Source organism: Danio aesculapii, chromosome 7, assembly GCF_903798145.1.
Source record: "Danio aesculapii chromosome 7, fDanAes4.1, whole genome shotgun sequence".
Taxonomy (NCBI): domain Eukaryota; kingdom Metazoa; phylum Chordata; class Actinopteri; order Cypriniformes; family Danionidae; genus Danio; species Danio aesculapii.
Window position 1 is genome coordinate 43,290,497 of NC_079441.1, and position 27,778 is coordinate 43,318,274.

Here is a 27,778-nt window from a genome sequence, read left to right on the forward strand (position 1 = left end):
AAGTTCTGAAGGCAAAAGGGGGTCCAACCCTGTACTAATAAGGAAAAAGAAACATATTATCTAACATATTAATATGCATTATAATCTAATTTTGTTTAAAAATAAATAAAATTAATAAACGATTGCTCAATTTTACAGATAAGATTTTATATCTAGATATTGAATATACCTGAGCCATTTACACTGTACAGTAGTACTTTGACAATAACACCATAGGAATTTGCAAAGAGTTTTAAAAGCAAAGTATGAGCAGAGAGCTGACCTTGACCGTCATTTCTGTAAGACATCCACCATGCATAAATTCTCACCTCAGCTTCCGAACAATTATCTAACCTTTTATAAGTCTTACATTCCAAGATAGCGTTAGACATGAACTGGACAGGTACCATTAAATGAGGTCTTTCAAAATATTCTGACGTCCGCTAAAAGACACCAGTCAGTTTTCACTTCATGTCATTTTAAAATGGTTTTGTTTTCATGTATCATGCATAGCGTGAATCTTAAGGTAACTTTTTTTTACTATCAGATTTTTTTTTATGCATTAGCTTTTTAGAAAACAAGGTCAAGGAGTACTCTTCAAAGAAAATTAGTAGACTAGACCAAACTTCAGCATGGCAGTCTGTGCGAACGCTAAAAAGATCAAAGGTCGCACAGACTTTTCCACCAGGGGCCAGTCATGTCAACCATGTCTTCCAAAGTGAAGACCGAAAGACATATTCAAAGAAATAAGAATATCCTCGCTAAAAGCCAAGAGAAGCAGACAAACAAACAAAAGCAAATGTCAAGTAGGGCTGCACTTCAGCAATTGCCTCTCTTTCTTAACACCCGGGGGCATTTATCTTGGGTCCCCTGTCAGAACTGCTTGGCCATTCGGTGCAACTAATCCTACCAAACTGACTCTCTCCACTTAGATCAATTGGGCACAACGCTAAGCACTTCTGACAGATACATACATCCGCCGCAAGACCCAGTCCCTAAACTCAAGAGAGACCCCCCTCCCCACGCTCTTTCTCACTTACTAGTTTACACAAGATCACAGAGACCGATATGATGGTCCCAGCCTCTGAAAAATTGAATATCTAATCCCTCAGGATTACTGTAACACCGTTAACCTGTTTATCGTGGCTCTTTATACTATAGGTTTAATAATAAATCACTTTTGCTTTCGTCTCCTCTTTCAGGGAGCTTAATGATCTCCCACCTCCCTCATTCTCTCTCATTCCTCTCTCTCTCTCTCTCTCTCTCTCTCTTGCTTTCGTTGAGCGCTGTAATGCTCTGCTTGCCTCACTGAGCTACTGGTGGTCAGGGAGCTGCGAATGTTATCTGATTTTCCAGAGAAGGCTTTGGAGCTGGACAATAACAGGAAGCGTCCAGAGGAACGGCTGGGCTGGGCTGATCACTTTTGCCACTGGAGGGGCCTGATTGTCCAGGGAGCGGCTCGGTGGAGCTCATACAGGTTCACATGCAGCTGGAAACAGACACCGCTGACCTGAAACTGAGGAGGATATAACGCCACTCGATCACTGGAGGGATTTTCCAATCAGGGAAAACGACTGTTGAAGGGACCAAAACTCTGGTATGCGATCGTTTTCATACATAGTTATGTATTTCTTATCATATTTTTATAAAATCAAGAATAGGAAGTGCAGCTGATTTCCCACCTGTGTTAATGGCTGTTTGATGCTGTGTTTTTACATTTAAGTCTGTTTAGTTTAAGGAGATGCTGTTAGAAAAGACACCTGTTTTTTCATTCACCTGTCTGTTTTGAGAGTTTGAGAATATTTTCATTTAATTATATTTATTTAATTGTATATTTATTAATTTTTTTTTTCAGTCTATTGAAAAAGAGACATCCAAAATACAGTTTTCGCTGTTCCTTTGTCGCACTTTATGTATTTTAAGTGAAATCTATAGACACAAATTGATAAAGTGTGAAAAATGAATAGCCAAAACTATATTTTGGATGTCTCCTTTTTATTAGACTGGAAAAAAACATAATATTACAGAAAAAAAAACTTATTCAGAGGAAACAGCATTTACATTATGTATTTTAAGTGAAATCTATAGACACAAACTGATAATGTAAATGCTGTTTCCTCTGAATAATTTTTTTTTCTGTAATATTATGTTTTTTTCCAGTCTAATGAAAAGGAGACATCCAAAATACAGTTTTAGCCATTCATTTGTCACATTTTATCAATTTGTGTCTATAGATTTCACTCAAAATACATAATTTAAATACTGTTTCCTGTCAGTAAGTTTTTTTTTTTTTTTTTTTTATTTTTGTTTGTTTTTCCCTGCACTGAGCCATAAATATCAAATTCAGCAAATAAATATAACATATGAAGAGTTCAGATGCAAAAACCTGTTAGTGCCATCTGAAATCATTTCTAATATTAGCATATTTCTCAGGCTCCTTTGTCTTGATTCAGTAATTTCACTTTTATGGCAAAGAATAGGTTATTTTCATCACTTTTAACATGAAATAACTGAACATAAACCTAAGAGGCTGAGAAAAATGCTCATTGTAGAAGTAAATTCCAGATGGCACTTGAATGAAAACAAGAATTTTGAACCTGGCTTTATCCAGTGTTTAGTTTTTTTGTATTTAAAAGCTAATATTTAATTAAGTCAAGCTTCATTTTGTATATTTAAACAATATTTTGGAAAGCGTGGAATACAAAATATTTTCAATTCCTAATGTAGTAATAACTATTACTTATTTCTTTTTAACCTATTCACCTGCAGTGTCTTGCTTTTAAAATGATGGATTTACTTATAATATCCCAAAGAAATAAAAATCCAAAGTGTGCTTTGAATGATGCTTCCTGGACTAATAGGAAGGAAATTCCCAAGGAGCGCTGATTACCCATGGGAAGAGGTTGAACTTATCTGGATGTAGGGACAGCGAAACAATAATAAATCCTTACACCATCTGTCCTGCTTTTTCCTTGAAGCAGCACAGCATCTACAACTTTATTCTTAACATCTCATCATCCCATATGCCAGTGTAGGAGAAATATTTTTCCACAGATAAAAGAGTGTTGTTTCATCATACAGAGAGCTGATTATATTAATTATTAAAGGTCATGTAAAACATCACAGTTCACTCTATAAATAATACAAACCGTGCCAGCCTTGAAATTGATGTCAGGTGACGCGTATATAAACTATAGATGAAGAGAGGTGTGCTGGATGAGTCATAGGTGAGAACAGGTGGGTTGCAGACAGTGACACCTTTAGCTGCTTTTTTTCTTGAACTTGTGACATGGGAAGACGTGTGATAGAAAGCAGAGGAGAGTTGATGCGCGTCAAGCTGAATTTCCTAGAGGAGAGAGTAGGCAGACTGCAGATTGCTGGAAGCTGCTTCGTGATTAAACCTATTTTAATCTTAAACCCACACATAGACACACACAGACACACACACAGAGGCATATATACGCACACACAGAGACTTTCAAGCGAGTGCTTTAAAGAACAGTTGTGGTTGAAATTGAGTGCTTTTCAGTAATGTCAGATGTTAATGCTTTTACATTGAGAACACTTAAATGTGTCAATGTAGTGAGATTACAATAAGGTTTAATTGTAAACTGTTGATAGCGCGACATTAAACAAGGAATCATTGTATGTAATTAATTAATCAATTGTTAAAGTCTGGATGCGTACAGAGGTGGGTGGAAACTAGAGTTATATGATGGTTTACTTTAAACCCACACATAGACAAACACAAAGGCACATATACGCACATATACACATACTTGTATTTACGGTTTATGAGGACTCTCTATAGGTGTGTTGTATTTTTATACTGTAAAAAATACTTATTATACTGTATGGTCTTATCCCAATCTTAAACCTAAACTCAACCCTCATAGGAAACGTGGCAAATTGTGGCCCATTAAGCATGATTTTTAAGCATTTTGATTTATCAGGACACAAGGAATGTCTTCATAAACCACCCTTATAGAGTACAACTAGGTCATACTCGTGTACAAAAACCACATAAACAAGTACACACACACACAAAAAGAGAAAGACTTTCAAATGAGTTCTTTAAAGATCAGTTATGGTGGAAATGGGGTGCTTTTTTTAGTAATGTCAAATGTTAATGCTTTTACATTAAGAACGTGTCAATGTAGTGAGATTATAATAAGGTTTAGTTGAAAACTGTTGATAGCGCAGCATTAAACAAGGAATCGTTGTATGTAATTAATTAATTGCAAAAGAATTATATGATGGTTTATTATAAACCCGCGCATAAACACACACAGAGGCACATACAGACACACATACACATGCTTGTATGGGTTTATGAGGACTTTCTATAGGCGTATTGTATTTTATACTGTAAAAAAATGCTTATTATATGGTCTTAACTCTTCATAGTCATGTACAATAAACCACATAAACAAGTACACACACACACAATTAAAGAGAGAAAGACTTTCAAATGGGTGCTTTAAACAACAGTTGTGGTGGAAGCAGAGTGCTTTTCAGTAATGTCAAATATAAGGATTTAATTTTAAGATTATGATTTGATTTTGAGATTTCTAATGAGGTTTAGTTATACATTGTTGATAGGTTAGCATTGAAAAGTAAGCATTGTAATGAATTAATTAAAAAGTTGAATTATAGACAGGTAGGTGGAAACTATAAAATGTTTTTTTTAATGGTACTTTAGACTTATTTATATACTTTTTTTTTACATATTTTCTTTAGCGGTGCCATAACATCCAGTGACATTCCAGATATGTTACATCAGATCTCATGCAACTGTGCTTGAAACAAAAAGTAGGATCCCATTACAACATATTATAATGTAATATCCAGTAGTGTTATTTTTCACAACCTCATCTAATGCAGAGCATATATTTGTCAGGACTGTAAAGTGTAGGAAAATTATTTCATTTCATATTTAATTTAATTTTATTGCTGTGTTTTCAAGCATCAAAAACAAAGTATAATAATAAAAACAAATCTGTAAATTAGACTGTATATATTTTTTTCCTAAAATGTGCTATTTAAAAAATATTATAGATGATTGCAGAAGTTTACAAAAGCGGCCACCATAATGCAATTCAGTGCAACAAAAGTTTATATGCCACAATCTCATTGTTCTTCTATACCCCTAGATTCAACTCATTTGTCAACAAGAATGTTTTAGTCAACTAAAATAATCCACTTTTATCTGATCATGTTTTGCACACTTTGAGAAATACAATATTTTACACTAAATACTTTGTTTCACTGAATGACAATGACTTTATTTTGACATGTCATCAATAAATTTAGAATGAAGTGATTTAAGTAAACACATTTCACCAAAATTTATCTTAAAATATGTGTGAACTGTATTAATTAATGCATCTTGCTCATAAGGAGTTACAAAATAAACAATTAACATTGAATTTTGTTTTAAATAGTGTTAATTATTACTGTGAAAAATATTATTTTTGTGAAATATATTTAAAGGTAGTACAATTGCTAGTTATTATATTTAAAATGACTTATTAAAAAAACAAATATATTTGAAATGCTATACATTTACACTTTTCTCCAGGATAAATCTGAAGTTATTTGCATTTGTTTTGTGAAGAGCAATGACTTTTAACTCTTATAACTTAGCAAGTCTGTGGATAATGAACAAAATTCCCTTACGCCTTAACCTGATTTAAAAATAGTGAGGAAAAAAACCAACAAACATCTGAATAGACTCCAATCGTGGTACATTTCAATGCCCTTAAATATCTAAAAACCATTGTTATGAAGTGAAGCCATTTTGTACCTTATGTGAAAGTAATCATTTTGAGTGGAAGAGTTTCTAAAGCCCTCAAGCAAAGCTTTAGCAGTTTGAGGACACTTAAGAAGCATAATCCACCTCATCTTAATATCATCATTTAAATGAGCCTAACATAAGAACAGTCTATCAAGCTAAAGCGTGTTATCAGGGATGAGAATTTCCTTATAGTGGGCTAGAGAATGTATTAGCAGGCTTTTACAGCGTCACACTGTTAGAACGGACTGTTTCCCATCATTCCCAACAATACAGGCTAAAGACTGTGCCACAGGAGGAACCTTAATGAGACCATTTCATGACATTGGAGATAATGGATCCTTTCTTTCTTTCTTTCTTTCTTCCTTCATTTATCTTTGAATATTTAGTTTTGGTTTAAGTTCTGAGCAAGTCTTATCAAACATATCAAAAAAGATTATTTTAGTACTCTTCTCAAACTCACTGAAGATTTTAAACATTTTTAAGTACTTAAAGTTTTAGAGATTAATCTTATTCTTGTATGTTTTCATACAGGTACGATTAATTAATCCGTTTTAATTTTACATGAATAAATCTGTTGTACTGAATGACTAAGGCACATTATTTTACCCATATTTTGACTTTTTTTTTTTCACAACATTATTTGCAATATCAATTAAAGAAGGAACAATAAACACTTGAATTGCATTTAAATTGTCAAGAAACATTTCCCTTGTGAATTTAATTTGATGTGAACAAAATAGGATGCTTCGTTTTTGACCTATGTACAATATGGTATAAGTGAATACACTTCTCTGCCAGTCTAAATTCATTAAAGGAGTAGTCCAGATTGTATTTTTAAGACCTTGTTGTGTTTATAAGATGCAAAGCAATGTGTGCTCATGCTTCAAGTGTAGAAAATCACGTTATTTTTTTCATATATCTTACTTTGATTATATACAGCTACTCAACTAATACGAAAACGACTGTCATATTTCCTAGTTCCTCTGAAGACCCGCCCTCAAGAGGCTCTGATTGTTCAGCTAACATAACGTGCTGTGATTCGCAGATCAGCTCCACATCACCAGGAAGCATCTCTGTTAAAACATTACAGTGCCTCTGGCCACACCCCTTCACTGCACGGGGTGTATGTGCGTACCCTTAAGGGTTTATGACATCATTAACCTGCATGTATATATTTTTTTCTAGTCCCCAAACTTTGTTTGCTTTAGGCTTTGCTAAGAAAACTCTGTAAAAGCCAATGTCTCCCTTTGCGTTGAACTTGTGTGTATTACATTCAGAGATGTTGTTTATGTTCACACAGCTACATTACACATCAACTAAAGTTTAAAATAGGATATCGTAGTGGACCACCCCATAAAACATGAACATTACTCACAAGAGTAGACTAATGAATGTAATTTTTACATGAAACATAAATACAGTTATAGATGTTTGATGTGCACACTTATACAGTAGCTGTATGTCTCCAAATTATTTTCTTTCATTCAGTTCAATTCATCTTTATCTATCGCTTTTACAATGTAGATTGTGTCAAAGCAGCTAGAAGTTCTAGTAAATTGAAACTGTGTCAGTTCACTTTTCAGAGTTGAAGTTCAGTTCAGTGTGGTTTAATTTTCACTGCTGAAAGTCCAAACACTGAAGAGCAAATTCATCAATGTGCAGCTCCACAAGTCCCAAACCAAGCAAGCCAGTGACAATAGTGTCGAAGAAAAAAACTTCACCTATTGATGAAAGTAAAGGAAAAAAAAACTTGAGAGAAACCAGGCTCAGTTAGGCACAACCATTTCTCCTCTGGTCAAACTTCTTGTGCAGAGCTGCAGTTTAGGCACCAGAGGCTAGAGAATAAAATAGGTCATTGAAAGTACATTTTTATTTTGGATTATGTGAAAAGTGAAAAATGTTAAGTGATGGTTTCTTATAACCTATTTTATTTGCCCTAAAGCAAAAAATGAACCCCCTGGGTAAAGCATTAATTTTTCCTCAAAGTAATATTTTTACTATAAAAAAAGCAGTTTTAATATCAAATGACCACATGACATCCCTCCTCACTCACCAGGTAGAATTTTGCCATCTGCCATTTCTTGATTCAAATGTGAAAATGTTCTGTCGTCAAAGTAAATCTTGTTTAGACAAGATGACCATTCAAAAATTTTTCATCTAAATATGAGATTTTTTCCTAAGCATTCACAATGGCAACATGGTATTTAAAAAACATGTTTCTATGTCTGCCATGACAAGACTTAAACTGTAACAATAGCCTATAAAGTTACTCTGACAAAGACAATCCAGGCTCATTCTTAAAAAGAGTTATATACATTTCAGGAGAGAGCAAAATACGTCCCAGGATTCCGCTGTGTGTGTTTTTTTTTTCACGCCTGTTGCGTAAATTCACCAAAGGCTGCTGTCAACTGACTGACTGATTGACTGAATGACTGACTGACTCACTGACTCCAACTGATCCCCCCACCCTCCCTTCCTTAAACCAAACCAATAGTATTTTAAAAAGCACAGATTAACCCGGCCACCCCTTCCCTAAACCCAACCACAGTGTTTTGGAAAGCAATCCAGAAAAAGTAAAGCTCCCTGATTTTTACCACATTTTCAGATTTCACCACATTCTCATTGTTATTTACTTGTTTATTTAATTCTTTTGCCTTCTGTTTTTGCCTTACCCACTTTTTGGAACTGTTCTTCACCGAACTTGAACCCTGTTGTTGTGGTGAACTCAAGTCCGCCGACGTACGTGTCGAGCTACCGGACAAACTGGTAACCGGGGAAAAGCCGTCCATATGGAGTCAGCTGGTAAGCGAGACAAGGAACGGCATCATACCATTTTAAAGACAAAATGCAGCCATACGTAGCTCTGGCCACATTATATGTGATCTCCAGAAATGTATATAGGGCTACATTTTCAGAATGAGCCTATATTGGACAAGTATACCCAACATAGGCTCATTCTGAAAACGTAGCCCTATATACGTTTCTGGAGATTGCGAATTATGCAGCTAGCAGTACGTATGGCAGCATTTCATTTTTAAAATGAACACTATGGGGCAGTATAACACCGTTCATTTTTGCGCTTACCAGCTTACCTCCTTATGGACGGCTTTTCCACTTGTTAGCAGATTGTCCAGCGGCTCACCATGTAAGTTGGTTGACTTGAAACACAGAGAGGAGTTGACCATGATGGCGAGGTTCGAGTCCAGTGAAGAATGGTTCCAGAAAGCGGGTAAGACAAAAACAGAATCCAAAAAATAATATAAACACGTAAATAACAGGGTCAGAATGTGGTAAAAATCGGAAAACGTGGTTAAAATCAGGTGAGAGCTTTTCTTTTTCTGAATTGCTTTTTAAAACTTGGGTTAAGGGAAGTGGGTAGACCGGTCAATCAGTGCTGTTGAAAACACTATTGATTGGGTTTAGGGAAGAAGAGGGTGGGTCAGTCGATCTGTCAGTCAGTCGACAGCAGCTTCTGGTGGATTTACACAAGAAAAGCAGGCGTTAATGGCACTGGCAAGAGAAATTTGAGATCTCAAAAAGCGTACACAGCGGCCTCTGTAGGATTCGCAAAAACAAAAAAAACGTAGTCCCTGTGATGTATTTGCCACTCTCCAAAAATGTATGAAGATACTCTCAGGAACTGCTTATGTGCTTTTCTGAGTTTATATATCTAATGTGAGTTTGATCCATCTTGGGTGACAGTTATAGCCATAATGAAAAGCAGCAGCTAATATTTTACCTCAGATCTTCAAAATAAAATAACTAGCATTAGCACAGCCTAACGTTACATGTATTTATTATAGTGTAGTCCCAAGTACAAATTTACTTTAATTTTATAGTAAAAAAAAAAAAAGTTACACTTAAAAAAAAAGTTCAACCAAAGTAATTAAATTAATTTATGATATTATTAAAAACAATATTTTACCTTTTGAATGTATATTTTTCCTTAAGCAGAATAAATATTCTGAATTATTTGTTAAATTACAGTTTAAGTTTCAACCAAGTCAAAGATATAATTTGATGAAAGTGAATAAACTTAGCTGTAGCAAATTATACTGTTTTAGATTGATCCAAAGCAAAATTATGCTTTGATCTAAGGATAAAAAGAAAAAAAAAAGTTGTTGTTTTTTTCCAAAATAAAAATCTTTATTGTACCGAAGTAAACTAAATTAAAATTAATGAGTTGAATATATATAGAGAGAGAATAATAATTATCTATAATAAACAATATGTTTACCCTGTGTGAATGTATTTTTTTTTTACCACAATAAATATTTCTGATTTAGATTTAAAATATATTTTAAAGTTTGAACAAAAGTTTTTACAAATTATACTTTTAGGAAAAACAAAAAAAAAAACTGTATTTTTTACAGTTGGTTTAAGGTAATATTTTTGTCAGTGTACTAACTATTTAACTTTCAGACTTCTTCTTTATCTAATAAGGAGTCAACAATCACACAATGTTTTGCACAATAAAAATGCATAAATAATTTCAAAACGCTCATGAATTATAAAATACAGGAAGCAAATTATTAGCAGATCATGTGTTAGCACTTTTTGTCCACAATTTAGATTTTTTTTTTGTTTTTTTTCCAGTCCTGTTTTACATGTAGGCTGTACTACTCATCATAGTCGTTATATAAACTGGGTAATAACTAGATACTATTATTAAACCTACAGTACACCTGAATCTAACCTTAACACACAGTTACATAATAAATCCCATTATTTTCTTAGGTAAGTTCACTATAAGTACACATACTGTAAAATAAAGATGTTTGTTTGTTGTTTGGTTGATTTGTGGGGTAATTGGTTGGTTTGTCAATCGAATTTGAACTGGTTTGGCAATTTATTTATATGGATTTTAACTGATTCTAATTTGGTATTGAACCATTATTGAAGTGGTGTGAGGTGAATAAAGGTATTGTTGTCTTTTATACTTGACATAGGTCTGCATAATTGATTCTGTTACAGTATATTTGTGTTATTGTTTATGTTATTCCCCTATTTAAAACTGTAAAGCTGCTTTAAAAAATTGCTGGTGTTTACATTTCCATATAATAATGACTTTTATAATAATTTCTTTCTTTCTTTCTTTCTTTCTTTCTTTCTTTCTTTCTTTCTTTCTTTCTTTCTTTCTTTCTTTCATTCATTCCAACATTGAACCAAAGTATATATAGGTGAAGAAACCATCTGCACTGCAACACTACAAGGCATGAATTATCATACAGATATTTGTTTTGTTGTTGTCTGCAGATGATGAAACAGTGTGCCGGGAGGCAGATGACTGAGCCTGTCTTCAGGGTTGCTGTCCTGCTTGCATTATGTAGCCTCAGCATCGGAGTCGATGTCCACCAAGCTCAGAAAACACCATCTATCTCGAGTGCAGTGCTTCAAAGACATAAAAGAGATTGGAAATGGGATAAACTGTATGCGTATGAGGAATCACGTCCTAAAAACCCACCTGAAAAAATTGGAAAGGTAGACGGTCTTGTACACAAATGGGTCAGACTTTAGTTTGAAGATCAATTCACACTATTAGCTGTGACTTCTTCCACAGACAACATTACATTTGCTGTGCATCAATAGATAATTAAAGGATTAAAGGTGACATTGGATGCTCATTTTAGACAAGTTGATTCTTTAGATTTTTCGCATATCCCCAGCAGTCACACAACGTCATATGATTGTTTTTTGGTTGAGACGTCAGGGGAGCAAAATCCAATGTCAGTTTAACGTCAAACGACATCATAATAAGACATTCAAACAACATCAGTATAACATCAGTAGACGTTGATCTTTGGTTGATTTTATGTTGTGGAATTAACTAAACAAAGTCCATCGTCATCTTAACGTCATAATGTGACGGCCATACAATGTCAAAGTCTAAGATCATTAGACGGTGATCTTTGATTAAAATTTGTGGCACTAACTCACCAAAATCCAACATCATATTAACATCATAATGAGTTGTCCACACAACGTCAGAGTCTAACATCAGTAGACATTGATCGCTGGTTGGTTTAGGTTTTGGAATTAACCAACCAAAGTCCAACGTCTGTCTGACGTCAACACAATTTATATTTCCAACCAAAATGCAATGTCCTAGAGCCCTGCATTTCAGCCAGAGCCCGACTGAGCCCGACTTTTTTATGCCCCTAGGGCCAGGCTTCGGGCCAATTTTCACAACATAGCTAGCACACATATCGGGCTTCGGGTCTGCACTAGAAAAAACTTCAAAAAAAGTTTAATGAGATCTAAATGCTTGTGGTCCGGAAGCGTTAGTGATGTCTCGTCCATACAGATTTCCAGCCACCTGCAATAGAGAACATAAAAACTTAAAACAGTGAAAAACGCTAGAGGAATGGCAAACCTTCTGGTCTTAATAGTGACAACTTTAAATGATTTGTAAATCCATGGGTGCCAACTTGTAAATCCATGGGTGCCTGCAGGATTTTATTCCAATTATGCACAAATCCAGCACTGCCTCTCCTCATCATCTCTTATTTCAATCTCAAGAAACACTGATGCTTGCTGTCAAAGGCTACATTATTTAAGGGCATTCGTTATGACATAATTAGTTTCCTTTTTAATATTAATTTATTTTCTTTGAAATCTAAATGTAATGAAAGCACATCAGTACCAAGGGAAAATCAGACGCTTAAGAAGTAATCTTTAAAATTATGACATAATAAAAAAATTGCAAATATATGACAGGGGGTTGTGGTACAATTAGTAAAACGTTGTGAGACTGACCGAAACAAATCATCCATCCGCACAGTTGAGTAGTGGACGACCTCAAACAAAGGTATAATTCGTATATATATTTCTTGGAAAAAATATCTTTTTAAAACGAATTTTGTATAGTTTGTATCTTTGTTTTAATATATTTTTGTTGGTCAGTTTTCTACTAGATAAAATAGAAGAACGAATAACATTTGAGGTGAAGTGCTTCAAAACAAGTCCGCTATATGCTTCAACAATGCCAAAACATGAACTGGACAGCCAAATAAAATAATAATCTAGCCTAAATAAAATTGAAATTTAAAATTGTTTAAAACGCCTTGAATGGTAGCGGTTCCATGCGACAAGGCTGTGTAGCTGGCAGATTTGAATTGTCCGATGAAAGAGATAGCTGGGCCTGGATTTTCCCTGGCTCAGGTGCTGATGAGACTGGTCTCCACCCCGTGCAGGGGATCAATGTTTGTCTCATTAGTTTTAGGCCTTTTGGCAAATGTCTCAACTAAGTTTAGCTGTTTTAAAGAGCGTTTACTCATTTTAAACCTTGTTTTAAACAAAAGCTATCTGAATTGTAATTTTTAGCGTGCGGAAAAACCAAAAACAAAACTAAAGCCAATAGATTTCTTTACCCATCTCCCACCATGCAAGTACACACACGCTTTAAAATACACAAACCACACCTTTATTTATTCTCATTCTTCCTTGCTTTGTCAATATATTGTAGTGTATACTGTTTAATAATCAATTTGAATAATGTAGTAAATAAATAACTAAATAAATAAATTAAAAAGCTGCATTAATCTGTGCCCTCTCATCGTACGTAGGTACGCGCACTGCATACAGCCATACGATTGCACTAGGTTAAATTGCGTAAACTCACTGTGGACAACATACAGCTAGAATATCGATTCTCTAAATTATTCTGATAAAAAAACGAGAAAAAAAAAACATCAACTTTCTATTAAATACAAATCTGGTCCATTTTAATGGCTGTAACAGTAAAAGCTGTTTGGTGGGGAAAAAAAAGGGCTTCGGCTCTGACTTGGGCCAAAATTTTTGATAAGCTGTTGGACAAGGACCGGGCTAGGGCTTAGATTTAAGGCACGTGCAGGGCTCTACAACGTCTCCACAACATTGGACATTGACGTCTGTCTGATGTTTGTATAAAGGGTGAACAAAAATGGTGACCTTACAAACCCTTGTGGTGCCACTGTACTGCTTTTTGCTACGTCAGATAACCCTGAATTAAATTTTACTTGCTGTGCCCTATCTGTTAAAAAAGAATAAAACCATTTAATAACAAATGGGGTTCACTTGCTTTTACAATAGTTTATGTGGTTGAATTGAATTAAATGCTGAACTGAAATCGATAAAAAGTATAAGCAACTGAGCTCGCTAGATGCTTTCAAACAAGATGTGTTAAAGTGGAAATTGCATCAGTAGTGCCACGGTTACTTTTCTATGCAAATTGATACTGGTCTAAGTATGGCTCAACTTCCTTACGCAGATCGTTTATTATATTCTTCTCAAATGATTTCATGACATTTGAAGTTAGGGCTATTGACCTATAATCATTATTGTCTTGTGGACAAGACTTTTTTGCGATTGGGATTATCACAGATTTTTTCCAGAGCTTTGGTACTGTATGTGTATCAACTGAGAGTTGAAACAGGCGATGCCAGGTTGGTGTGAGCTCCTGAGCAAATGTTTTTAGAAAAAAGCATGTAATACCATCAGGTCCCATTGCCTTTCTAGACAATAAAGGTTTAAAAACCTTAGTCACATCTCCTTGCTGTATTACCCTCCTATTTTCAGCCATGGTGCAATTTACTTCCCCTAAAATTTCTTCACATTTTTCCAAATTATCAGTCTCAAATCTCATATACAAATTATTCAATTCATTTGCCTTATCAGATTCATTACAGGCGAACAATGTCTTTCTTTTTGGGGTCATATTTCCATTTTGCTATTGTCTTTTCTGAAGCTGGGATTCATCTAAGGACACCTGTGAGCCTCTACATCTGAACTCAAAGCAGAGTGCATGCCAGGATCAATTTATTGTAAAGAATCTAAGTGAAAATGTAATACGATGTCACTTTTAAAGAATCTAAATTACGGTCATGCAGAAAAAGGTATTATACAGTAGCATTAAAAACAGCCATTTTTTGGTAATATTCTACTGATAACCAAGAAGTTAATAGTGAAAAATGGTCTTCAAACTATTAAATCATAATTTTGCTATCAGTTTGAATAATATGTTCAACGTATTATTACGTTGTTTAGGAACTGCTTTATTTAACAATATGTGTCCTTTGTTTCTCATGATTGCCTTTGTTTTATATATATTTTTTTCTGTATTTCTTTTTTCTTTTAGCTAGAAAATACATTTTTCACTTCGTCCACAAAATTTATTCTCAAAGGAGATGGAGCTAATGACAAGTTTGGTGTAACTGAAAACGGGGATATTGTTGTCCTTGCAAAGCTGGACCGGGAAACACAAAGTGTCTACAATCTCTCAGCTTCTCTCCTCAATGTTCATACTGGAGAGTTAGTCGACAAAGATGATTCATTTGTAATAGTAGTACTGGATATTAACGACAACATCCCCGTTTTTGATTCTGACCAGTCTGGATCCATCAGCGAATCCTCTAGTGCAGGTAACAGACTAACATAAGTATGTGTGCATGTCCATTGATGCATGTTGCTTTCTGAGTTGTCAGCAGAATAAGATGCAGTACTGAAAAAAAAACTATCAAAAAAGCAAGTAAATCGTTACATGATTAAATGCAAGAAAAAAAGAGTGTATTGAAAATGAAAGTGTTTTTTTTTTTTCAAATACATTGACTTTATAGGAACAACTATAATGAAAGTAAAAGCAACAGATGCTGATGATTCTTCCACTGAAAATGGAAAGATTGACTTCAAACTACTAAATGGAACAGACCTCTTCAAAATCAAGCACAATGGTAACACCAAGACTGCATTTATTTAATTAAGAATGCAATATAAACAGTGATTTTACACTTACAGTTGAAGTCAGAATTATCAGCCCCAGTGAATTCTTAGCCCCCGTTTATTTTTTTCCCCAATTTCTGTTAAACCGAAAGAAGATTTTTCAACACATTTCTAAACATAATAGTTTTAACAACTCATTTCTAATAACTGGCTTAAAAAGCTTAACTAGGTTATTTAGGTTAACTAGGCAGGTTAGGGTAATTAGGCAAGTTGTTGTATAATGATGGTTTGTTCTGTAGACTATCGAAAAAATATATGAGGGCTAATAATTTTGACCTTATTTTTAATTTTTATTAAAATCTGCTTTTATTCTACCCAAAATGAAACAAATAAGACTTTCTCTGGAAGAAAAAAATAATATCAGACATACTGTGAAAATTTCCTTGCTCTGATAAACATCATTTGGGAAATATTTAAAAAAGAAAAAAAAAATCAAAGAGGGGCTAATAATTCTGACTTCAACTGTGTATACATATATAAAGTAACTGTTTAAAATGACTTTTTATGTGTTTTATTTAAAAACTGATCAAAATGCTAAATTAACACATTTACAGACATTTGTTTATTGTTTATTCATTTGAGTTACATGCATAAACACACACAGATTGTTAGATTGAGATTGATCAAATTTAATTGAATTGTCATAAGTTATTGTTTCTGTAATCAGTGTATTACAATGTTTTGTAAGAAAATGTAAAAAAATCTACTATGTAAATAAACATTTATCAATAAGCATGATTAAGGTTTGATATTTTAGTACATTAAAATCAAGTACTTTTGCATTTTGACTGAAGTAAAATTGAAATGGAGATTGTCTTGATTTGTGTGCTTTGTTTGCCACTGTTTTTTTTTTAGGTGACATAATAACATTGAAAAGTGACCTCGACCGTGAGAAACAGAGTCAGTATCTTATTGCTGTTCAAGCCAAAGACATGCCAGAACACCTGACTGGGAATTCTGCCTCTACCGTTGTGACCATCAACATAAAAGACATAAATGACAACATTGCCACCTTCAAGAAAGGCAAGTCAGCTGAAAAAAAAAAACTTAAACCAAACTGCATGCTACTGTATAAAGTCAGCAGCACCAACAAAACATCACTTTCTTTTGCAGAAAAATACCTGTTTAATGTGAAAGAAGACCTGAAACCCGGAACTGAAATTGGCCTTTTAGAGGTGGAGGACAAAGACGAGATACAAAACAAAGATCCAACATTTGTGCTACAATCTAAATTTCATGAAGTGTTTGATATTAAACGAACTAAAGAGAAAGATGGAATGCTTAGCCTCAAAGTGGTAAATATTTTATACATTAACCATTATTAAGACTGTGCAATGTTGTTTACTTGGAGATAAACTTGTTTTTGTTTTGTTTTTTTCAAACACTTACAGCCTCTCGACTATGAAAAGGTGAAGACATACATGTTTAATGTAATTGTGGAAGAACACACAGTGTCGAGAACACCTGATAACAAAGGGCTGCTGAAGAGAACCCAAGTTATCATTGATGTAACTGATGTTGACGAACCACCTGTTTTTAACCAAACGGAGTACACGTTTAGCGTGCTCGAGGGCCCATTCAAGAGTCCTGTCATTGGAGCTGTTTCAGCAAAAGATCCAGATAGTGCCAGTTATAAAATACGGTATAAACTGAACTCTGTTTTTATTGATTTATCAAGATGAAAGAAGTTTTTGAACTGTCCTATATGTGTAGATGAAGCTGAAGAAACAAATGTTTAATTCATCTAATAGTGATATTTGATTTTGATCCCACCAGGTATACCATTGAAGACGTAAACTGTCCTGTAGATGTGGATCCTGTAAATGGATATTTGTCTTTGAAGAGGACACTGGACAGAGAGCAAGAATCCTTATATACATTCCAGGTTACAGCACATGAAGATGTGCCAAACGGTAAGATGCTTTCACGACTCATTTAGAAAATTTTCGCATTTTATAAAAGTATGAAAGTATGACAAATGTAATACAAGTTTGGAAATAAACTTTGTTCAAGTTCAAGTTCAAATTCATTTATTTATAGAGCACATTGAAAAACCAGACCAAAAGACCAAAGTGCTGTACATAAAACAAAGTAAAATAAAAAGACAGAATATAAAAACAAGACAAGAGAAATGACTGAAAAAAATAAAAAATGTAGCAGTAGAAAGGACAAAATAATATTAAAAAGCCAAGCTAAATAGGTTTATAAGAGTAATTTAATAGACAGATTGTGATGGATATAGTGATAATTTAAATAGATAGTGATGGAGCCAAGAGTGCTGTAATATACTGTATATAATGTAAATATTTGACCTTTTAACTACAGAACTATCTCTACCTCTCTGTATATAGTAAATACATGTGCTAAAACCAACTAGAAATGATCTAATTGTTTTTTCTTGGTAATTTGTTTTGTTGCTTCGGGTTTTATTTGTAAATGACTTAGGATAAAGACATCTGGCAATTGATTAAATAATAATAATAATAATAATAATAATAATAATAATAATAATAATAATAATAACAATAATTATTATTATTATTATTATTATTACTATTATTATTATTATTAGTAGTAGTAGTAGTAGTAGTAGTTATTATTATTATTATTATTATTATTATTATTATTATTATTATTATTATTATTTAATATTATATATTAAATGTTACATTTAATTCATGCAAAAGCCCAATTAATATTTACAATAATAGCTAATTGTTATAAGCTTTTAAAATGTGTCTAACTGTGTCCAACATTTACTATTATTATTATTTTATTTTGATTTTTTCAAAGTGTGAACACTTTGTATCTGTAGTGGAAGAATCACAAGCATTTAGCTCTGGCTAAATGCTCTGTTAATCAAGAATTTGCTTCAAAAACCCCATAAGAATTGGACTTCTGGGAACTGTTTTTTGTTTGCAGTCCTAAATATTATGTAAATTTGTATAAATACAATTGAATTACAAATAAATCTTTACAGGTTTTTTTTTTATAAGAATTACCAAAGAACCCTAACTAAACAATGGTAAGATGTAAACTTATGGAGTAGAAATATTTTAACAATAGTATATGAGTATATGAGACAAGATTAAGTATAATCATGATTATCCACAGATGATTTCTATGTTATTTTTATTATTATTTTTTTATATATTCATTTTTTGCTCTGAATCTGCAGGTCTTAAATCCTCTACTATGGTTAGCCTGAAGGTTCTTGACATTAATGACAACGCACCAGAACTAACTAATGGGAGCTACGTGTATGTCTGTGAGAATGATAAACCTAACACAGTAAGGGGCTGTTTTAATGCATTTCATATGAACATACGTATAATGATTGACCTTTAGAAAATATCTGTATTCGTTCATTGCTCTCTTGCAGATAATTGGGACTATTGGTGCCTATGACAAGGATGAAAATTCAGGCAGGTTTCGGTTCACTCTTGCAAGAAAGAGCTCAAACTTTTCCCTCTATGATAACCAAGGTGAGTTACTAAAGCTCATCCACAGAGTGCTTATAATTTGTAAATATAACTGTAATCAATCACATTGCCATTATAGATATTGCTAAATGTTTGTAAAGTTGTATCAATCATCCTCACGAGGGACATTAAGGGTTTGCTCACACTTGGCAGGTTTTTGGTTCTATTAAATCAAACTCTGATTGCTTCATTTGAACAAGTGTGAATGCAGCCATCCCACTCTTGGTGTGCAAGCAGACAAAAACCACTAAAAAGATGGATCTTGCTCTATTTTAATATGAAGTCTGGATTGGTTTAATAGAAACAAAAATGCAAAGCAGATCAAATATATAAAAACAGACCAAAAGCAAGACAGGATGTCACATATTATTACATAAACAGGAAACTTTTTTATCTTTCAATTAGGTCATTAAAAATGTAAACATTAAGAACTGAAATTCAAGTGTGAGCACAGCGTAAGATTTTAATCCATATTCCCTGTTCTGCTCATCATAGTGTAATCAGGCATAAGAAGAATAAAACAAAAACACACCAAAGCTCTGCAAAATGCATTAGGTACAAGTCACTGAAAGCAGCAGACCTGCACGGTGAATCTGTGATCTGACACTCGGTGTTCTGAATGTGTCAGACTGAGGAACACTGAGCTTTCTTTCCTCACAGCTGTATAATGAACTAATCTGACAGTGTAAAGTTTTAAGTGGCCAGAAAAAAAGCTTTTTTGTAAAAAAAAAAAAAGAAAAGTGCATTGACTGAAATGAGGAGACCTCAACCTTGTGTTGTTTAATAATATATTTATATACTTATCACACAAAAAAATCTCCTTTTAAAAAAATCTCCTCTTCATACTATGAATATGTCCTCTTTATTTTATTTTCTGACCAAAAAAAAAATACAACTCAAGGTCAAGCATGTTGCTTAATTTTTATATAACTATATAAACCATATTTTAACATTTTTCAATCACAAATGTTTATAAAAGTACAGTAGACATATAAAAATCATTTGATGTAGGACATCTCACAATCGACTTGTATAATGTTTCAATTATTTCTAATTTCTCTTTCATGTAAACCTATAAAATAATTACATTTATTTCTAACTTCAGAAATCTAACTTCTATTCACTGACTTCAGAATGTTGTTATACCAGAATGTCCTCAGAATATGCTAGATGAGCATTTCAATCCAGGCCACACGAATGCCAAAGTGAAGATTTACTCTTCCTACTATTGTGTGAAATGGGATATTCTTAGGCCTGGTTGCATTGAATTGTCACAAGAACCTCAGCAATGTTTCCCTCCAAACATCAAGAGAAAACAAAAGCAGAATAGAAAGACAACAATAGCACTGTTGACGAAAATTGTTTGGGTACAAGAAAAATCATCTGTTTCCCCTGAATGAGAGCGAAATGAACCAATGCATCTCTTTGATTGTTAATTCTGGTGGTAGATAACACTGCGAACATTGTGCTGAAGCAAGGAGGTTTCAGTACAGAAGACTCAGAGGAATATTTGCTGGAAATCGAGATCGCTGATGGAGGAACACCAGAGCAAAAGAGTGTTAACCTGCTGCAGATTAAAGTGTGCACATGTCAGTCGGGTCGACGGGTGGAGTACTGCATGTCCTACGCCAGGACTGGAATGAGTGTCAGTGCCCTCCTCGCCATCCTTCTTTGTATCATCACCATCCTGGGTACGTTCATCTCACTTGGATTTTTTTTTTTTCTATTACAAAGATATGTGTGCAAAGCAAGTGACACATTAGTCATTCATTCTTCAGTGAAGAAACAAATGAGGCACATTTTTTTAAAAGGAAACACAATATTTAATTAAGCCAGGTTATGAAGGATTCATGTCATGGTATAAGGATGGTCATACAAAAATAAATTACTTTTGCTGCTTGTTCAAACTACTTATTTAAAATTAAGTTAAAACAACACAATTCTTGTTTGAGAATGACAACTTAATTGTTTGGTGATCAATCCACTTAAATTTGTAAAAACGATAATCCCAAAATATCAATTCATTGTCTTTTAAAGAGCCCCTATTATGGGTTTTTGAAAATGCGCTTCCATGCAGTGTGTAACACAGCTCTAAGTGAAGTGAAATATCCAGCTAAGGCTTAAATCTGAAAGTGTACTGTGTTTAAAACTATTGATTCATCTATAAAAGAGTCAACATAGTGGTTCGAATGAATCATCGCGGTAACGAGTCTTTAGCTGTGCTGGCATGACATCGATACAGAACTCAAGCTCTGGCAACTTGATGCGCGTGCAGACCCAGGAAATGTAATCCCCCTTGGCCCCGCCCACAATTACTGTAGAAAGAAAAAGAGAAAGACACTGTAGCAAATCCTGGCTGAATCAAGTCGTGAAGACGCTGTGCTCTGAAGTGTGAGGGAAAGTTAGTGTTATTTTCCCTGATGAGGCTGTGAAGAGTCGATGGTTGAAGTTTAGTTTGTGAAACTAGTGAAATTACGGGAGGTTTCCGGGAGAAATGACAAAATGGGAGGGTGGCGGGAGCTAGGTCTGAAATACGGGGACTCCCAGGAAAAGGTGGAGTGTTGGCAGGTATGATCACACATACACTCTGCACTCTGACTACTTTAAAATTGTTTATTAGCCGTGGCGGGAATTTCTCTCTGTCTCACACTCAATGCAGTCGACCAATAATAACTGGGTCATCGGACCAATCAGCACAGATTAGCATTGCGCTAAGGAGGGGTTTGGGAACGAATGAATCGCTGAACGAATCATATGTGAGTCGCTAGGATAACTATATAAAAATAAATGCATATTATAAGACAATGAAAATGTTTTTTGACCTTGCATGCATATCAGACTGTTGTTGGAGACACCCAAAACCAAAATATGACCCTTTTAAATGCATAATAGGGGCTTTTTAGAATCGATATATTTTACCTCCATTATTCAAATCCCAAAAAGTTCTACTCACTTGGTTGTAAGTTTTCATCCAGTTTGTAAATTGGTACAAAAAGCTTTCAAAATAGGTTTTATGTTTTACTTTAGGTATGGACCGGATCTAAGATTCTGACGGTATCGTAACCTTGGATAAAAATATCATGGTTTTACAATATCACAGTACCGTGATTACTTGCTTAAATATGTTATGCTCTATCCTTATACATAAACTGCCAATTTGACTTTAAAATAACTATATTCTCGCTTGAAAATCTCTTAAAACTTAAAACTTATGGCATAATTGATGTGTATTTTACTTATTTTACGTATTTTCCCATCCGCCATTAACAGTTGTCATCGGTTCCCTGTGCAGCACGTGCGAGATACTATGGTAACTACAAATGTTTAGGAGAAGCACATTCATTTTGAACTGTGATCAAAATTGACTGGAACTACCTGTGCATTTTAACAAAAATAATGCACACCCTCCAGCCAATCAGAATCAAGAATTTCAATAGACCATGGAATCATTTATTTTTAAGAAACACTTAAAATATTTTGTAAAAGTAAACATGTCAGGCTAAATAATTAAAATAAATCATTGACTTCCACTGTTTCATTAGTTTCACAGATTTAACACTGATTTCTTTACAACTTTAAAAAAAGAATTTTCTTTATTATCTTTGGGTATATTGTAAGCAACTGCACTGTTCAGGTGCATAGCATACTTGGATCTTGGATTATAAGTGATTTTGTTTTTCAAATGTTTCCTGAATCATGGGGTTGACCAGTAGCTTTTGATGTTGGAGGGTTCTTTTCTGCTGGAGATACTGTTGACCTAAAAAACTTTTAAAAAAATTTGTAATAGAACAACTTAAATATACCGTAGAAACTGTATAACAGAAAATTTTTGCGTTTTTAAAACCTTGACTTTTCCAAACCGCAGTAAACCTTGAAACCGGTTATCACCCCATACATATTTTATATATTTTAATGAGTACATCTCAGAAATGTATGTTGTTTAATTTTTACCTTAATATATCTGAAACATTGTAAGCCGAATGAATGAATGAATGAATGAATGAATGAATGAATGAATGAATGAATGAATGAATGAATGAATGAATGAATGAATGAATGAATGCTTTCTATGTGCATATAATCACTTGTATATAAATCCACATCAAAATGGGCTGTCTTTCCTTTATTAACCAAAGTATATATATCAGTACCTTTGGGAAAGGTATCACTTCAGTGACAGATTTAGCTACTCTTCGAGGGAGTGTGAGATGAAGACAGTTATATGTACACCTTTTATAAAGTAGATGTTTACACTTAACAAGACAAGCCACTAATTGTTGTTCAGTCACAGAAGCATTCTGGCTTTGACGCGCTGGCTTGACAATGAGGAACTTTTCAACACGAGGCTATTTTGAAGTTCTACCTGATATTCTTTTCCAGTTAAAATCTATAAAGCGTTTAGATTACATTACAATGAGAGTTTAGATAGAAATAAATATAAGATAAAATAAGTATGTGTGAAAATAAGCAATAAAGAAAGAATTGTAACTCGTTGATACAGTTCTACATTACTTATTCATATTTGTTGTTAAGACATTTGTTCCTGTCTGCAAAAAAAATGTTATTGACTTTTTGACTTGTTAAATGTGTAAATCAACATTAACTTTAATGTTAAAGAGCATTATTGTGATTTTTTTGACATTACATTTATCTATATTATTATATATCTATATTATTTTTTCCCTGGACAGTCCCGTGTTTCAGCTCAATTTTAGTGCCTTTATTTGTTATGCAAATAATATGTTTAATCCAGTATATAATCTTTGCTAAATCAATCAATAAATCTAATTACCTAATCTAATTTTTTTTTTTTTAGCTGAGTGCTAAAGTCTTCTATCAAGTGACAATAGCCTAACAGGCATAGGGCAATCACTTTGTGTGAACTTCCAAAAAGTGAAGACTTAAATGTATGCAGAAAACTGTAGCCATGGTTACTGTTTGAATCACTATAAGTGTTGAGGAAACATTCAGAGCTGAAATTCATCGCAATGGATGTTTGGTCACAAGAGACTTGACCATTTAACCAATCAGAGTAGAGAAAGGGTTTAGAGAGGCTGGTTCCTGGATGAACCATTTTAGTTGTTGCTTCAATATATATAATGAATTTTTCAAACAAACAAAAAATCTTTTTTTGACCTTATTGAAGATCTCCAAGAAAAAAATTGGCATTTTAAAAAGCATAATAGGGACAAAACTTGCTGGTTGAATAAAAGTAACTTTAAATCAGAATTTGTTAGGAGTATGAATAATTTCGGGCTTAATTGTATGCCGATATTCAATAAATTGTGACATACACAACATTGATACCGTGGACACTTAAAAATACTGTCAACAACTATTTATTATTTAAATTTTTAGAGTGTCTTTTAAGAATATTTATATTGCAGTATTGGCAGTGGTACATCTAAAGGCGATTTATTTTCAATTATGAACATTTTCACATGTTAATCTGATCTACAACATTGAAAACTCTGTGACTATTTATAAACCTTTTATTTGTTAACTCTGTACAGTAAGGTTTTGTTTGTTAACATTAATTCATTCAACTAAAGTCAATGTATCGACAACTACAAAAGCATTTATTAATAGGCGATCTTAATATCTTAGTTAATGCCTAATAATGCATACAAAAATTGTGGTCACACTTTATTCTGATGGTCCATTTGTTGAATTTAAGTTACACTGTATCTACATTCCAACTAATTCTCATTAGATTATTAGACTGTTAGGTTGGGGTTAGGGTTGATGTAAGTTGACATACTTGCAAAGTTTCTTATGGTCAGTTAAATGTCTGTTGACGAACCATATCAACAGATATTAAGCAGACAGTCTACTCAATGCTCAAATGGACCATCAAAAAAGTCCATTGTGTGAAGTGTTCCCAAATTTGTAATTGTTTTATGAAAGGGAAATAATAATAACTAATACAACTCTGTAGTATTTTTTTTATGAACTATAATAATAATAACTATAATATGGCTAGTTTTCACTGTTAATTTTAATGCATTAACTATGTTTATTAATGAGACTTTATTGTAAAGTGTTACCCATCGTACTTTATCATCCTTGTATAATTTAATTAGTTTAAAACCTTAATTGACTCTAAACATGTATATAAAATATAGGACTATTCTATATATTGTTGGGAATGGGGTTTGCAGCCTATAGGTCAATATCATGATAGTCAGGTGATAAATCCTTAACATCAGGGGTGCTCAACCCTTTTAGTTGTGTTTGATAAGGGTTGGAGCTGAACTCTGTATGAAGGTAGATCTTCAGGAACAGGGTTGAGCACCCTTGCTTTACATGCAACAAGAGGATATGAACTCTAATGATACATTACCAAACTAACATTAATTGTGTTTATTTCTCTCTATTTAGTCATCGTCATCCTCATTGTATTGAGACGGCGCTATCAAAAAGAAGTTCTGGTGACAAAGGCATCTGGCGAAATCCACGAGCAGCTGGTAAGATATGACGAGGAGGGCGGAGGAGAGATGGACACCAATGGTTATGACGTCTCCATCCTGTCCTCTGCCTGCCACGACAGCAGCTTTCGGCCCAGTGTGGGACCTGCACTCTACGCCATGGTCAAGAAACCTCCTGCTTGTAAGGGTGACATGGCCATGATGATCGAGGTGAAGAAGGATGAGGCAGATCGTGATCGAGATGGCATTCCTTATGACACATTACACATCTACGGCTATGAGGGAACAGAATCACTGGCTGGTTCCCTCAGCTCTTTGGACTCGTCCTCCAGTGGGTCTAACCTGGATTATGATTTTATACATGAGTGGGGACCTCGTTTCAGGACCCTGGCTCAGCTTTATGGAGTAGATGGCTCTGATTCGGATAGCTCTTACTGAAGCCCTTGGTCATCATCATCAGATTGATGGAGACTGCGGGTTTCTCTTCATGGGAATTTTTGTAAGGATCCCATGCTACCATTTTTTGTAAGAAAGTGCCAATATGTGTTTTTCCTTCATGCATTGTTATAATGAGCACTGCCGTATTTGAAATCTACATAGAATAAAGGGCCGTTCACACCGAGGATGATAACTAGCGATAATGATAGAGATGTCAGTGTAAGAAAGAACTGCTAATTTCACTCCAAAATCTAAAATGAAAACGACACAGAATAACAATATTTTTACATTGCTTTCAGATCTTTTTGACCAGCTGATGATTGATAAAATTATTGACAGGAAGTCAGAACATCATATCCTTGATCATCATTCATTGCAAGCTAATTTAACACACATTTACAGTACAATGCACCGTTAAAAGGTTTAGCATTATAGACGACTGTTTATGATAAAGTAAGTATTCATGATGGTAATTTCTAAATTTATATCAAGAGTCTACAATTACCAATTCATAATATAATATAGTCAACATTTGAAGTCGAAACAGACAAGAACGCTCCATATTTAATGCACATTTTAGGTGGTTTTAGGAAAACTTTGATAAAAGGTTTTCATCCACTTCAAATGTTTACTAATGTGGAATATAATACATGGTGGATTTAAATAAATTTTTACTGTAAGTAATATGTATGTGGACCAATTATTATGCAATTATGGGAGATTTCAAAAAAGTGCAGTTTATTTATAAACTAATTTCGAGAGGATCATGTGCTTATGATTGATCACGGCTGGTCCCGCATTAGCTGAAGCATGATTCACCAATCAGATGATTCCTAACTCACTATAAATAAAAGACAACTCATTATAAATAACCAGACTTTCTTACTTCAGTTATCTTCACTTTGAATAATCCCCCCCCTTCCACCTCCACCTTTCCCTTTATAGGGTGGCACATTGGCCCATTGGTTAGCATTGTTGCCTCACAGCAAGAACATCACTGGTTCAATTCCTTAACAGGCCAGTTGTTGTTTCTGTGCGGAGTTTACATGTTCTCCCTATGCTCGCGTGGGTTTCCCCCGGGTTCTCCGGTTTCCTCCCACAGTCCAAAAACATGCATTATAAGTGAATTGATCAATCTAGATTAGCACTTTAGTCGAGCTCTTAACCAGCTGTATATCTCTATATAGCAATTTATAATCTGTCATCATCTCTAAATAACGGGGCAGTTCTTGAGACCTACCTGAGCTCAAACTCCCCTCTTGCCCTGCAAATGGGTGGGAGTCTCAGGCTCAAGGATTTTATGAGTTTAGGGCTCTCTCCTGAGACATCATGCCAAACTCACTTTATAATCAATAATCAGCTAAGTGTAAACTCTTGAAGGGATAAAAGATTATATGTAGGTGTATTGATGTGGCAAAGACAAAAAAAATGTTATTAGATATTAGTTATTAAAACTATAATGTTTAAAGTTAAAAGAAAATATCTCTGTAAAATCTTACAAACGCTTGGGAAATGTTTGAAATATATTAATATTTCACAAGAGGGCTAATAAGTATGTCTTCAACTGTAATTGTGTGTTGGACAAAAGTATAGTTATCGTTCTTGATGTGAATAGGCCTCAAGTGTGTGTTAGTTTAAAAAAAATGCCTTGGTCTTTCAGACCGGTTTTTGTCCAGGTGAATTTTTTTATAAAACAGCACTGGACACTGGAAAAAAAAAAAAAAAAAATCGCTTTTATGGTTCATCCTCAGAAGCGTTGAATTAACAATATATATTGTTCAATATATGCTCTTTTTGCTCAAACCAATTTGTAAAGCACATTTTTTTCTTATTTTTTATGTTTTATTATTCAACTCAACTTTTTTTGTCCATTTTTGGACAATTGATGGAGAATTTGT

General features: G+C 33.9%; 1 protein-coding gene across 1 annotated transcript; it reads left to right on the forward strand.

The window, feature by feature from the left end:
• Positions 1-1,350: 1,350 nt before the first annotated feature.
• On the forward strand, positions 1,351-27,778 carry cdh5 (cadherin 5). Its single transcript, XM_056461977.1, has 12 exons — positions 1,351-1,576; positions 11,033-11,257; positions 14,892-15,174; positions 15,370-15,483; positions 16,388-16,555; positions 16,646-16,827; positions 16,924-17,174; positions 17,309-17,445; positions 18,711-18,823; positions 18,915-19,017; positions 20,463-20,705; positions 25,396-27,778. Exons 2-12 carry the CDS (start codon positions 11,033-11,035, stop codon positions 25,878-25,880), a joined length of 2,304 nt encoding a protein of 767 aa, XP_056317952.1. The 5' UTR covers positions 1,351-1,576; the 3' UTR covers positions 25,881-27,778.